The sequence below is a fragment of the Simochromis diagramma genome, unplaced genomic scaffold (genome assembly GCF_900408965.1).
Source record: "Simochromis diagramma unplaced genomic scaffold, fSimDia1.1 OVJJ01000753.1, whole genome shotgun sequence".
Lineage (NCBI taxonomy): Eukaryota > Metazoa > Chordata > Actinopteri > Cichliformes > Cichlidae > Simochromis > Simochromis diagramma.
Window position 1 is genome coordinate 2,430,340 of NW_024387523.1, and position 14,177 is coordinate 2,444,516.

Here is a 14,177-nt window from a genome sequence, read left to right on the forward strand (position 1 = left end):
CAATTTATATATAAGTGTGTGTTTATCACGAACGCGTAAAATAAACACACTGACAACTATAGTAAGACTCAGTATAAAGAACTTATAAACACTGTCACTCACTATTTCACTGCTTAAATTTAATTCTGACTTAGGAAAAAACGCACATGCAATGTATCAAGGTTTGAGAAGTTTTTTTTTTTAACAGATATTTTTACTGAGAATTTTTCTTTAGTGTTCATATTTTACTTTTACCGTAATAAAAGGCACCCTTTGCCCTCCATTCATTTCAATTCATTCATAACATATTTAAATGAATACACTCTTGGAACCTGATTTGTATATGATGTGTAACATGGAACATGACTGACATGACCTAGTTACCTTCAGCAACAACATTTGACCCAGTGCTTAAAGCAAATATCAGCTGAGGTTGATCTTTGTGCACAAACCGAGGTGAAGTGGAGCCTAACATGATCGTCTCACGATTTAGAGGATGTTTCAGAGCAAGGAAACTCTGATTACAGCCCCTCCCATAACTCTGAGCCAGCAAGCGAGACATTTATCCTGAAGGCTTTTGTGACTCCTTGCATGCAAAAAGCGACACCACCTTCTTACAACAGCTTCAGCGGCACTGGTAAAAGGATCACAGCGTGTGTCTGGCCTTAATCAAGAAGTCACAAAAGAAGCCAACATAAGAGGACAGGAAAGGTGGAGATGCAACTTCTGCTCTGCAAAAATAAAACAAAATGAGGAACAAATGTGGGAAACACATGCAGTACTTCAAGGTTTCCTACCACTGCTATGAATCCACAGATTGACAACTGAAGTTGAGTTAGAATTGACAATTATAAATGACAGTTATGAAAAGTTTTTTTTTAAAAAAGATATAGCAGCGAGGGCAGCATTTAATGGTTGTAATGATTATACACAGTTATCTAATGAATCCCAGCAGCTGGCTGTTATGTTTTCATATCTTTGGTAAAAGAGGAGAGGATATTGTGTGCTGTGAAAGCTAAAATAACACACTCTCTGTGCTCTTTGAAACATTGAGGATTAATAATAAATGTATTTATGCCAGATATTATAAATTCTGAACAGATCTGTAGTTCAAAGTTCAGTATAACAAACTTATTACGAGGGAACTTTTGGTCCATTACCTTTACCATATTACCAGTATGTAAACTAATTATTTCTTTTAGTCTTTTTTCTAACCTAAGGCGATGAGACAAATTGCCGCCTTTGTTGTGACAACACACATAACGTACATATAAAACTGCTGATTTCATTCCTACAGTAAAACTGAGACAACGCAGATCAAAGAGATGAAGGCTTATTTATTGACAAGTACACAAAATATGACAAAGGAGAGTTATGAGTTACTGACAAAGAGTAACCGTCTCCTCTGAAACATTTCAGTATGGCTTCTCTCATGCTCTTCAGTTACACAGATTAAGACTCATAAATACATATAAAACTGGGAACAAGTGTGCGAGCGCTGACAAATTAGCAGGTAAACCACAGTATGCAGTATGTAACCGTCTAAAACAAGCTGTATGATAAACGTGAATAAACGTTGAGCTCATGCTAAGAGAATAAATATGAAAATACAAAAACAAAAATGTGTGTATATTCGTATTGCTGTTCACCGCTGCAAAGTAATCTTTGGATTAGAGATATGACGGTGAATGTTTACATTCTCTCAGAGATTAATGCTACCTGCATGTTGCATAGCTTCCAGGGAGTAATAAAAGTCAAGCTTCATCAAAACTGAGATGATTTTTTTTAAAAAGTCGAACCAGTATTACTGCAGCTAACATTTTATTTGTTACTTTTCAAGTCTGTATGTATTCTTTTTTTATTAAAAATGACTAAAAAAAAAGGTGTAAAAAGCAGTTAACGGCTGGGTTGGAGGAAATGACTTGTCAACTTAATGCAGTGGCTGAGCCAGACAAGTTTATGGGGTGGCCAGGCTGAAACAGATGACTATTTATTTTTCCAGCTTAGCATTTTTTTGTGTGTCACTTATCATTTGCTTATGCAGGCATGTAGTAGCACATTATGAGGGCTCATTTAACACTCAGTTACAATTAGAAAGTCTTATGCTGCTAAATTGAAGCTAAAGTTCATAAGATAATTACAATTTCAACTGATGGATGAGCTGTTAAAATGGTCATGGTGTTTACAAAAAAAGTTCTGCTAGAAAAATAGAGGTTACTAAATGTAACTCCAGTTCTGTGATTATTTGCATCCCTCTTAAACAAGCTGAGAGCCATTCAAAGAGAAGTATTCCACTTCCTATTAATGCTATTGCACAAAAACTGGTTTGCAGCCGGGCTTGCAACAGATAGTCATCAATGATTAGGATTCAGTGGATGGCTAAGATAATTATTTATACAAGCATGCTAGACAAAACCCCCATTTCTACTTTGCTTTTTGCTGATACAGTACCGATAATGGATGAAAGTATTGGGACGCAGCTCTCAATCGTTCAGGTGTTTTCAGTCTCATTGCCACAGGTGTATGAAATTAAGCACCTAGCCATGCAGTCTGCCTTTGCAAACATTTGTGAATGAATGTGTTGTTCTAAAGAGCTCACTGAATTTGAGTGTGGTACTGTAAGACGATGCCACTCTTACAAACAAGTCAGTTGCTTTCTTCCCTCCACGATCAACTATAAGTTGTATTACTGCAAAGCGGAGGTGTGTCAGACCACGTCAAGCTACAGAGCAGGTTTGCCGTGCATTCTGGGTACAAGTCGCCAACGCATAACTGCAGAGCTCCAAACCTCCTCTCACATTAACAGCGCAAAAACTGTGTACCAGGAGTTTCGTGGTGTGGGTTTTAATGGCTGAGCAGCTCCTGTAAGTGTAATGTGTAGGTGGTCCAGTGCTTTTGTGCATAAGCTGTATGCCCAAATTGAAATAAAATGACACTCATGCTTTTTGGTTTTTCTGAAAGGAAACTAATTTTGCCCAAAACACTAGCCATTTGCTAGTTGTCTGTTAAGGATGTAAGTCAGGACGCCGCTGCTGCCCACTTCATGGCTGAAATCAATACAGCAGTTGCCATAATGTGTCAAATAGTGCTGACACACAGAAAGGTATTTAACTACAACATACAAACTGAACTACATTTATAGTCTGTCAGGAAAAACTTTTACCCCGCAAACTTTCACTTTTGGGATACGGCTTCAGTTCATCCAGGACTATGTCGCTAGTGCCATTTTTTTTGTTTATAGTTTTTCGAAGTCCTGGTTGGCTTCACCTTTGGCTGTCTTTGGCTCCACCCCTGCATTAATGAAACATTGACAGGAAATGCCACTAGTTTAGTGGATAAGTGCTTGTTGTTGGTTCTCTGCAAGAAAATTATGTCTGAACAGTATGATGATGGGGAAAAATCCAACTTTCCATTTCCAAAATGAAAGGCTGAACTCCAGACAGACATCACAGTATAACAGACAACATAGTTTGCTGACTACATGCAAGTTACACTGCATGTACTCTATCTTCTTGCATTCGCCATAATCCCTTAATTGTCACTTTTGCCCACAGTATCCACTGTTCAGGAAAATGTAAGTTAAGTTGCCCCTAAAATATATTTAATTTGAAATTTTGAGGTTGAATATGTGAAGCCAAGGCCATGTCTTTTTGCTTCCAGTCAAAAAGGCACTTGTCTTTTAAATGGTTTCTCTGTAAAGCCAGATATGCAAACTGGAGCACTACACATCCAAATTTATATACAAATGACACAACTCATGGGCGCCGACTCATTTACAAACCGCAGCCATACAAACAAAAACCCCAAAACAACAAAAAAACCCCAAAGAAAACAACAACAACAACAAAGCAAATCTTGGTCCTCTAAAAGCACACTTTCTTGTAAAGGCTGGAAATGGCAGGTTTGGTTGCTACATACTTAACTTACATGTCAGTCATGTAATCTATACCTTGGATAGGTTCTATGTAACGTTATTATATATGAAAAACAAGGCACACGTTGGACCCTGATCATCTGGACAATACATTTAGAATTGTTCTCCTTGCGTTTCCTTTTGCTGCTTCCTGCATGCCTTAGTCCAAACATGTGGAGCATAATGTCAAATTCATTTGGTGCTTCCCTTTTTTAAAAAAAATTCCTGTCACTGGTGGCGGAGACGGGAAACTACGCGTGGCTGTGGACGGAGATGCTCGACAGGTCGTTCCTGATGATCTCGTTTACTGCAAAAGGAAAAGAGAGAAAAGGATGATCAGGATTTCAGGTTTCCTCCAAAATACCTAAAAAGGCCCGTTCTAAGTCTCTTTTTCGCTTCTTATTCAGTCCAAGCTTGAAACATTGATGCAATGGTTATTTTTTGGTCACTTTTCAGTTCTTTTCGCAGTTTTGTCTCGGAGTGTTTTCATCAAAGTGTGCAGTGTGTCACCTTTATGCACACAGTGTTAATTTGGCAGGGTTACTGCTCCTGAAGGGAATTATTCTGAACCTAACAAAGAGGCTATAGTGCATTGATTTAACCAGCAAATAAAAACCAAGAAAAACAGTTGGTGCAGTAAAGTTCAGCACAAAAATGTCAAGTGATAAACATTCATGATAAAACCTGATAAAGTCTTTAAAACACACGGATTAATTCTTGGCTCATTTTTATTATTACTTTTGAATTTCTAATGTTCATTTAATTCTTGCAGCAAGTTTGCATAAGATGAGCCTGAAATAGTTTCAGCAATCACACAAAAGCAAACACTGACATTTTATAACATCTAACACACACAGAGTTTTCATTCATCTCAATTCAAATTTATTTATATAGTGCCAAATCACACCAACAGCTTCCTAAAGGTGCTGCAACGTAAGAAGCTACGCAGTAACGGAGAAAACCCCCTACAATCAGACAATCTCCTTTAAGCAGCACTAGGAGACGCCTCCCAGGCTCAAAGGGGCACCTCCCCGAGCCTGGGTCTGCAGGAGGTTTTTTTCTGTTAGGAAGAAAATAAAGAGCATAGGGAGACAGGAAAAACACATGCAGCGGTGACATATAAACACCTGGGGAGGGAAAGGAGGAGGCGAGAGGAGAAGAAATGCTCAGTACATCACAGAGTATAACATGAAGCTCCCCAGCTGTCTGAGCCTATAGGAGCAAAGCTTCCAGCTCTATCTATAAGCTTTATGAAAAAAAATGAAGGTTTTAATAAAGTTTTTGTTTTTTAAAGTCTTGGTCTAACTTTGCCTGTTAGCTGTTGGGTTCATCAAATACATGCATTTTTAAAAATGATGCCCTTATAAGGATAACTAGAGAGCCCAGAAAAAGTAAATGTGCTTAGTAAAACTTTGCTTTTCTCATTGCACAAGGCTATTATACACTTGTTAGTGCATCTATAAGGTGCTATTTCTGCCAGTGTGAGCAAAACTCCTCTGAGCCATACAGAACCTGTTATTTCCTCTGAGTCAGTCTGATAGAATCACTTTACACTGGAGGTCCCCAGGCATTTTTTATCAGGAGAGATGATGCAACATCCTGCTGCCTCCAGGTGCACTTGTTTATCTCTTTTTATCAGCTGTGTACAGATGGTGTGCCGTGTTCAAAGAGCAGCTACACAGTCTGACTGACTGTAGCTGCTACACAAGAAAAACCTATACGTACATATGAATGCGCCGACAACGGGGAGACTCACAAATCAGTCATTTTTGGTTACTATAATTGATTGTGTTGTTTTTCGTCTGTCTTGATTTTTACCGTTCTTTAAACTGTGAATGTAAACACATTTATTACTTGAAAGTCAGTTTCTCCCTCATTAGTCTGCTGTTTACGGTTTAACCCAGTATCTAGGTTAAGCCCACGTCCGCTCCCCTTTCATAATGATGAGAAATGTGAGAGGGGAAGGGGAAGACCCCTGGATCTGGCCTGAAGAAACCAAGCCAGAGGGCTGAGAGAGGAATTCCCTCTGTCTGGCTGGTCAGAGCAGCAGCCCCCCCACGCACACACACAATGGAAGATGTTTTTTTTTTCCTTCTTAAAAACATCTATTTTCATTGCAGGCAACAGAGCAGCTCTTTCCTCAGTGACCCAGCACTGGCACGGACACTTCCTACCAGAAATACCCCACACTTCCTATCGCAAAAATATAATGGGTTGCATGTGTTGCTCAATGTCAGCATACACACCCACCCACCAAAAAGGAATCAGTGTGCGTGGGAGGCTGTCATGGTGAAAAACAAAATAATAAAAGTGTGTCATAATCACCTAAATGTGTGGATGCAAAACCTTCGTACCAAAACGCCAAAATCATCTAGATTCTCACCGAAGCTGTTTACAATTACAGAGAGATACGTTACGCTCGTCTAGACATGAAGTAAATGTGCTTGGCTCGTTGACGGACTGCGATTAATAAAGGAACAATGAGATCTGTTTGGCATGTTTGATATCTACAGTACAGCAGCGGTAACTCCTGCTCGTAGCACAGAAACACATGGACACACTGAAGCTATTATGCAAATATGAGGCTGAGATTCACAGCAATGTGTCCTCATAAGAAACAAAGCCGGGGAAAGGCAAGGAGGCAAGGCAGCAGGTGCTTTAAATCACTTCCTGTCGACAAGCTTCCCCGGCATTATTAAAATGTAAAATTAGAGGTAAAATCTTCGCATTTCCTCTTCTTCTAGGTCAAAGGTATTTGATCCAATCTTTCACTTTTGTACCAAAATCATCTTGCAGACATTAAACAGAAGGCTGCAAAGGAACCTTTTAGGTTTTAGCTGCATGCTGATGAACGGGGCTGAAATGATTTGCCAGTTAATGAATTAGCGGATCCATAAAAATGAAAATACACACACTTTATTAAGAACATCTGTTCTGCTGCTCATTAACACAAATAACTAATCAGCCAGTCAAGCAGAAACTCAACTCAGTGCATTTAGGCGTGTGGTCAGGATGACGTGCTGAAGTTCAAATAATAAATCAAGGCATTTTTCTTCACTCAGAATATTGCCGACTACAACTTTTCAAATTTAAGGATTTTCTACTTATCCTTGAAAATTGAACCATTTGTCAGACCTGCTTGGCATCGTGAAAATTATGACTGCGGCAGCAACAATTTAAATCAACGACATAGCCGAACACTGCGCAATAACAGCAGCACAGTTTTGGTGCTTAAACAACGTTGACAAGTTGATCACCTCAGCAAATGTAGGAAAAAGACTGGAAAATGAACCTACAGCTAATCATCGGCTACTTTTATTCGTGCTTCATTTGAAATTCGTTGCAAAGCCTCTAATGATTCATCAGTGCAAACCGGCAGTGACTTCTTGTGCAGTGGCCTCCGTCTTGCAGCTGAGGTCATGAAATCGTCTTGAAGGAGGCTTGACTTGGCTGCACGCAATCTAAACTCTCCAGAATTTAGCTTCAGGTTCTGTTGTTGTAACAGTAGAATCAGAACGGTCTGTTCTTGTGTGCATATGGTAAGGCGAGATGCTTTTGACGTGCGTCACCAGGACAGCGTACTGCCACCACTCATGCGAATGTGAGACCGGTGTTACCAGAAGACATACTTGAACCTGAAGAAATAAACTCCCAAACCTCATCTCCACCCTCCTACAGTCTGTCGCTCCACCGCCATGTGTGCTCTCCTGGCCCGACTGAACCGACTGACCTCCTCTCCTCTATTTGATCTGGCTTTGACCTTCTGTGCATCTGGAGGTGGAAGGATATAACAGCCGAGTTCAGGCCTCAGGGGCACGTTATTACACCGACTTCTCAACGCGCGCGTCGAGCCAGGCCGCCGGCTGTAAATTTAGGACATCAAGACATCGTCAGGCCTCCACATCATGTCATCACCTGTCCGGTAACTATCCAAATCATGGATGAATTATGCCGTGCAGCTATTTTTCTTACGCTTCATCATGCGCCACATCTGGCTCAATGGCTTTCACATGAGACTGAAACAGTAAAAAAGACATAATTCAGTTTATTCTGATATGAAACAAAGGAAGGGCAGGCAGTAAAAATGTATCTTTTGCCTCAGTGAGGCCACGGCATGTACTGTTTATGTGCCTGTTACCATGGCCTACTTTTCGTTGTGGTGTCACATTTGATGTGGAGGGTCTAATTGAAAGAAAAAATAAAGTCAATCTATCGATCTCTAAGTGTGTTTACAACAAAGCTCTAAAAATAGGCCCAGCACTAGTGTGACATCTGTGTCATGTGGGTCACATTGATTTGCTTAAGAGAGCTGAGCGACAGAGACGCTTCAAACAAGTCCACAAACACACAGAGACGCGTGGTAACATCTGCCCTTATTTTATTTCACAAAAGGAAATAAATATGTGGTTTTGATCAAAACTTTGAGGGAACTAAATTTGTTTTTACGCCATAATCTGGAAAGGGAGGTTGCTAAACAAGATTTTCGTGGAAGAAATCAAAGAAATTGAATTGAAGCATTATAGTGGTTAATATATTTGATATGTTGGTCTATTAAAGATAGCCTGTAGCAGTATAGGCATATACTCATCAGTGCATTGACTGTGGGTTATTTGCAGCAGAGTAAGTTAACAACAGGGCAGACAGGGTTACCGAGTGAAGCTCACGGCAGCTTGTGAAATAAGTTTTCTCGGATGGAAAAGGCCAATTTTCTGCTCTGCATTGAAAGGAGGATTTCAAGTTAGGGATTTCTTTGTAAGGTGGGGGACACAAACTGATGGTTTGGTCACCTTTACTATTGTTCGTCCCTCACCTACGGATTTAAACTGTGAATAGTGTACGACTAGAAACCAGGAGTGATTAAGGAGCAGCTGAAATGAGTGACTAATTCATTCATTCATTCACGAGGGGTTGTTCTCTAACAGAGTATGTTGAGGTGGTTCAAGAATCTGATTAGAATGAATCTTGGACGCCTTCTAGGTGAGATGTTTTGAGATTCTCCAACTAGGAGACAAGCCCAAGACAAATCCAGGACACGATGGACGAATTATGTCTGCCAACTGACTTTGAAAGGCCTCGATTTTCCCTGTAGCAGCTGAAGGAGGAGCTATGGGGAGGAGCGTCTGGGTCCTAACAAATGCCAAAACATGCTCTGACTAACTGACAACAGCAGGCCCGGCTCGAGTGTCTAAAAAGAATATCAGCTGACATATTGATGGATCATTTTTAGGTTCCAAAAATCAATATAGGCACTAGCATCAGCCACAACTTGGAGTATTGGGCAGGCTCTAAAATAAACACGAGCTCTGTTCAGTAGCTGCCTTGAGGCTTTCAGTCTTATCACATGTTCATTATCAGCAGATGCTGCTTTGGTTCAGTCGTCACTGAATTACTCAAGTTTTCATTTTTCAAATTTTCACATGACAACAACTTAATCTTTTTATTAAGATCAGGGGTTTATTTTAAATAATAAATACTTTTACCGGCATGTTCATGCATCTAACTCTAACCCAAACTCAAAGATAATCATCAATATGAATATGATTTAACGGAAGATACTGAGGCAATCTTTATCAAGCGTTACATCTGCTGTAGAGCGTGGATGTTGGGGTTTGATATGAAGTAATCCAGGAACTGGTTTCCTCTCCCATGGTGGCTGACAGCAGCTGGATCGGACTGATATAGCCCGGCTCTCCAACCAGGAAACCCCAAGGAACTCCCAAACAATTAGCAGGACAGCGCTGTTTGCCTCATTAAAGGCTGGAAGCTGCCAACACGAACCAGCCTGTAATAATACAAGGCTACAGACGAGCCGATCCGGCAGCGAGATATCCAGCAGCCTCGCTGAACGAAGGGAATACGTCAGCTTGGAGAGTTGCGCTGATACAATGAGAAAAAAAAAGTTGGGGGGCAGAAAACACCACGAACCCTCCCCCGGTTTACTGCCACGTCAAATCCAGGCCACAAGCCACAAGATGTTCTTGGCCCACATTATGAGGCTCCTACTGGGTTACTGCAAGTCAGTCCCACAGAGCGGTTCTGTAGTTCACCACAGATTCAGCCAAGTTTTTCTTTTAAACTCAGGTATTATTTAAAAATGTCTGAACAATAGATTACTGGAAACTTTTTATGTCTAAATAAAATAGAATTACAGAAAGGGAGAGGAAACCGTGATCTTGTATTTATATCCTTTGTCAAATTTTGGTTGTCGACATTTTCGCCAAATGTTGTTAGTTCAAATGTGGAATCGTCTTTAGCCATGCCAGCAGCAGCCTCGGAGGACGCCAGAGCCGCTCTGTCGGTCTGTCCAGACTGAAATATCTCAAGAGCTCTTGGACAGATCGCCTGTAGATTTCTTGCAGGCAGTTATGGCCCTCGTAGGAAGAGTCTAACAGACTCCGGCGATGGCCTGACTTTTTATCTACTGTCACCGTGAGGTTGATATTTTTGTTTTTTAGTGAAAATGTCTCAGGAAGGAGGAGATGGATGCTTTCGGGGTGAATTTTAATAACATGGTGATCCAGCAAAGTCACAAAGATTCGTTTTTCTGGTATCTAAATCCAAGTATCTGTAAAACCAATAACATTCCTCTAAACCTCAGCTGCACTTTGCATTTAGTGCCGATCAATAAATGTTAGTTTGTCTCTGCACACGAGACAGAAAAAAGGTTGGATTCATCTTTCAGTATAACTTAGGCAAAGGAGAGAAAAAGCAATTACAGCAGCAAATAGACTGCATTCATACAGTGCTTTAACCTAAAAACTCATCAAAAGGACACATATGTAAATCCAGTGTCTTTTACACTGTAGCTTCAATGCTTCTTCTGTCACACACACTGATTCCCAGCAACTTTTTAGACCGTAAAGACCGCCTCTTCAATTATAACTGCCCTACCAAATTCGTAAAGTAGTCTCTACATCTATTTTCACTCGTCTCCATCACCTCAGGCAGGTATTCAGTGCATAGAATCACCTGGTAATCTAATAAACTGTTTCTGGACTGCAGAAGGACACCAGGGCGCTCACTCCACACGACGAGGAAAGGTGCAGTTTTGCAGGCGACAGTATTAACCGCTGCACCAAACTTTACATAATTAAGATAAATCTTTACCCTGGGACTTTTCCACTGCATTACAACATATTTTGTGTGTGCTTTTTATTGAGTTTAATGATGCACCAGTAAATGAGCAATGAGTAACACATGGCAGATGTGAATATTGGTGAATAGAGCACAAACAAATAAAAAGAAAGCTAACAATTCCTTCTAAACATAATAAAATTTGTAAAACTGCCTTTTACTGTATAAAATCTGAGTGATTTAACAGAGTCAGGTATGACTCACAGATTTATTCCAAAATATTTTTCCTCTGATAGCCTAAATCTCTGGTCATCAATTGTACATTTCTGACATCTAACAAGCCACAACACGCCATAAAAAGCATTTCATAATGCGCTGGCTCACATCGGGCTCAAATGCTTTGCTCGTGTTACCTCACCACTGACAAAAGTGTTGGACACACTACTGTGCAGTATAACGTATGGCTTTCGCCACCTCATCCAGACTCATTCTGAGCTAAAGGGAAGCATGCAAACCTCTCCAGTCAGCAAGTTTTATAGCAGTGTGGCAGACCTCCATCTCCCTCAGCAGCACCCTGCAGCCTATACTGTACCTTTGGCTCCAGACTACGCGAGTCAGACTTTCCACGAACAGATATGTTTGTGGCCTCTCGGGGGACGGTGTGAAAAAATGCGCAGCGGAGGGGGGTCCTGATGAATATTAGAGGCTGTGCAAACACGGATAATAAGACGAAAACAGTACCAGTGGAAGAGGGAGACGAAAACCACCTGTGCCACTTTCAGTTAAAAATGAAGCATAGTGTGGCTGTTTAACAGGATAAGTGTTTAAATTTCTGTGAAATTAAATCAAATTGAGCAAAGACTACTCGTTATATACTAAAAAAAAATAAAATCTACCCGCGATCACATTTCAGAAAGGACTCTGTATGAGCAAAAAAGCCTCAGATACGGATGTCTGTGGTTTAACAAGCACGCTCGACATCACACCTGAGCGAGGCCGTAAAGCTGTATCAAGCCATGCCAAAGGTTTAATGAAGTGAGAAGCCACAATAACGAAGGAATGTTTAGCAAAATTTCCCTCAATTTGCCAGCGAAAACACGTCTAACAAGGATACCCTTCAGGAATATCCATTATGACTGTGATGGCGTAGTTAAATACTTTGATTTCATTAACTACACCTGGCTGGAACGTTAGAACCTGAAAAAAAGCACATTAACAAATCAAATCTGGAGCTCCAGCCTGCCAAATATTACCGCAGACGGGGTAAAGAAGTGATAATGTATTTATCCAGACTGTTCGGAGGAAGTGGCATGAGAACAGTCTGAGTGCCGCAATCTGAGGCCCAACAACAGCATCTCACTCTCCATCATCACAAAGCTCGGCCAGACGATTCAGCGGGGGCTCTGGTGATGGATCAAAGCTGCGCTGCTCCGTCTGCTGATAGCTGCTGGTTAGCGTTTCTTCATCTACTGAACTCTTTCCGCTGTGGACCTTACACACAGCCACAAACTGGGGTTTTTTTCTGCCCCGAGGAAGATCACTTATCCAATTTATTTCCAATCACCACAATGCAGCGCACAAAGCCCCCAAAACCTCAGTGGTGAGCGCAGAGGGCCAGAGCAGTGAGATCACAGAGTTAGCGCTACTAAAATCCTGCCTTCTGTGACATAAATAAAGGGCGATGCAAAAAGGGCATTTATTTTTTCAGTGAGGTTTGAGCCGAATCGTCTTATTCTGTGTTTAAAGTCAATTATATCAAATTCTAGACCACCAGAGCTTAGGCAGCGAAGAAAGAAATACTTTAAAGCATTGCAACAGCAGTGATAAACATCTTGGCACACCGTCTCGTCACTCCCACTACCATCTACTGCCTCAGCAGGCTGTAACTGACACAAGCTGTAACAGTGCGGAAGTACTGCCCAAAGTGACAATTTAAATATTTCTTTCATAATTTCGACGCTGATACGTGAATCTGTAGACATATAAGCAGGATGTTTTGTAGTGGACATAAAAACTTATTACACTTCAGTTTTGTACTGATTACCCAAAGAAAAATAGCTGCGTTTGGCTAAATGTATCTGTGGGGCCATTGGTGGATGTTTTTTGGGCTGTACTGCAGTTTTACACCACGTGAGGGGACCTTGAGAAGAAGTCAGTGCATGTCAGTGATTGCATGCAGTAGCACGCTGCTGCAGTGGACAGCTCTACTGCCTTTCTGTGTTGACTATACATGCTGTCTGTGTGGCTGTATGGATTTCCTCTGGGGTAGACGTGTCCTGTGATGGACTAACAACCTGTCTGGGGTGTACCCTATGACAGCTGTGATTGACTCAAACACCCCTGCCACCATAAGTTGGCTAATCGGTTAAGTAAATGAATGTAAGAATGTCACTCTGAATATACTCCCAGATAAGTGGGGACTTCCAGTTCAGTGCAGTTCAGAGCACATTGCAAAATTAAGCTCGTGTAACAGAAACGTGGTTATAAAGGCCACGTGCCGAAAAGGCTTAAGTGCATTTTTACTGTGATGTGAACTAATAATAGAAGATTTTTGTCCTGATGTTGTCTGTTGCAAAGCTCTTTGGCTGAGAAATAAGGGATTAAAGGAATTCAAGCAACTCAGAGGCTAACAGAGACGTTCTTGTAAGTCAGCTGTGTGTAGACCATCAAATGCAGATTTGGCTTAAACAGAGATCAATATAGTTAATCGTGAAGAGGAAGAAGCATAAAAAAAAAATCCATCAAAGATGAAAAAAAGCACTAACAATGGCTGCTGTTGATCATTGTCATTATTTTTAACACTGTTTCACTTCGCTACAAAAATGTTCTTTGTCTCGTATGACTTCTACCTTCTCTGCAGCTAAGCTAAGGCCCCAGTCACGCTAGAGGAAAAACAGGTCAGCAAAATGAAAAATAATACAAATAAACAAATAAACATCAATAAAATAAAATGCTTCCAATCATGTGGGACTGATTGGAAATAGCTGCACTGACAAACTGATCAGATGCGTGCAGCATCCCTGTCCTCTGGTTGACCAATTGTTTTGTCACAAGGCGATTGCATGCAAGGTTGTGTGGAAGGAGGCAACCCGTCTCTCTCTGACTCATTCCGACTGCAATCAAATGCAGGCAAAGGTCTGCAATTAATCGCCATCAACTCTATAAATGGCAGACAAAATGCCAACTCACTGACTCAGTCGGAGTCAATCTG

At 40.9% G+C, this 14,177-nt stretch overlaps 1 protein-coding gene across 1 annotated transcript in view; it reads right to left on the reverse strand.

Moving 5' to 3' along the window:
* Positions 1–1,296: 1,296 nt before the first annotated feature.
* The window catches only part of nfatc1 (nuclear factor of activated T cells 1), a 47,725-nt gene continuing 34,844 nt past the window's right edge, over positions 1,297–14,177 (reverse strand). The window contains exon 10 of the mRNA XM_040020918.1: positions 1,297–4,199. Within this exon, the coding sequence (XP_039876852.1) occupies positions 4,144–4,199 (56 nt within the window). The 3' untranslated portion in view covers positions 1,297–4,143. The remainder of the gene's footprint in view (positions 4,200–14,177) is intronic.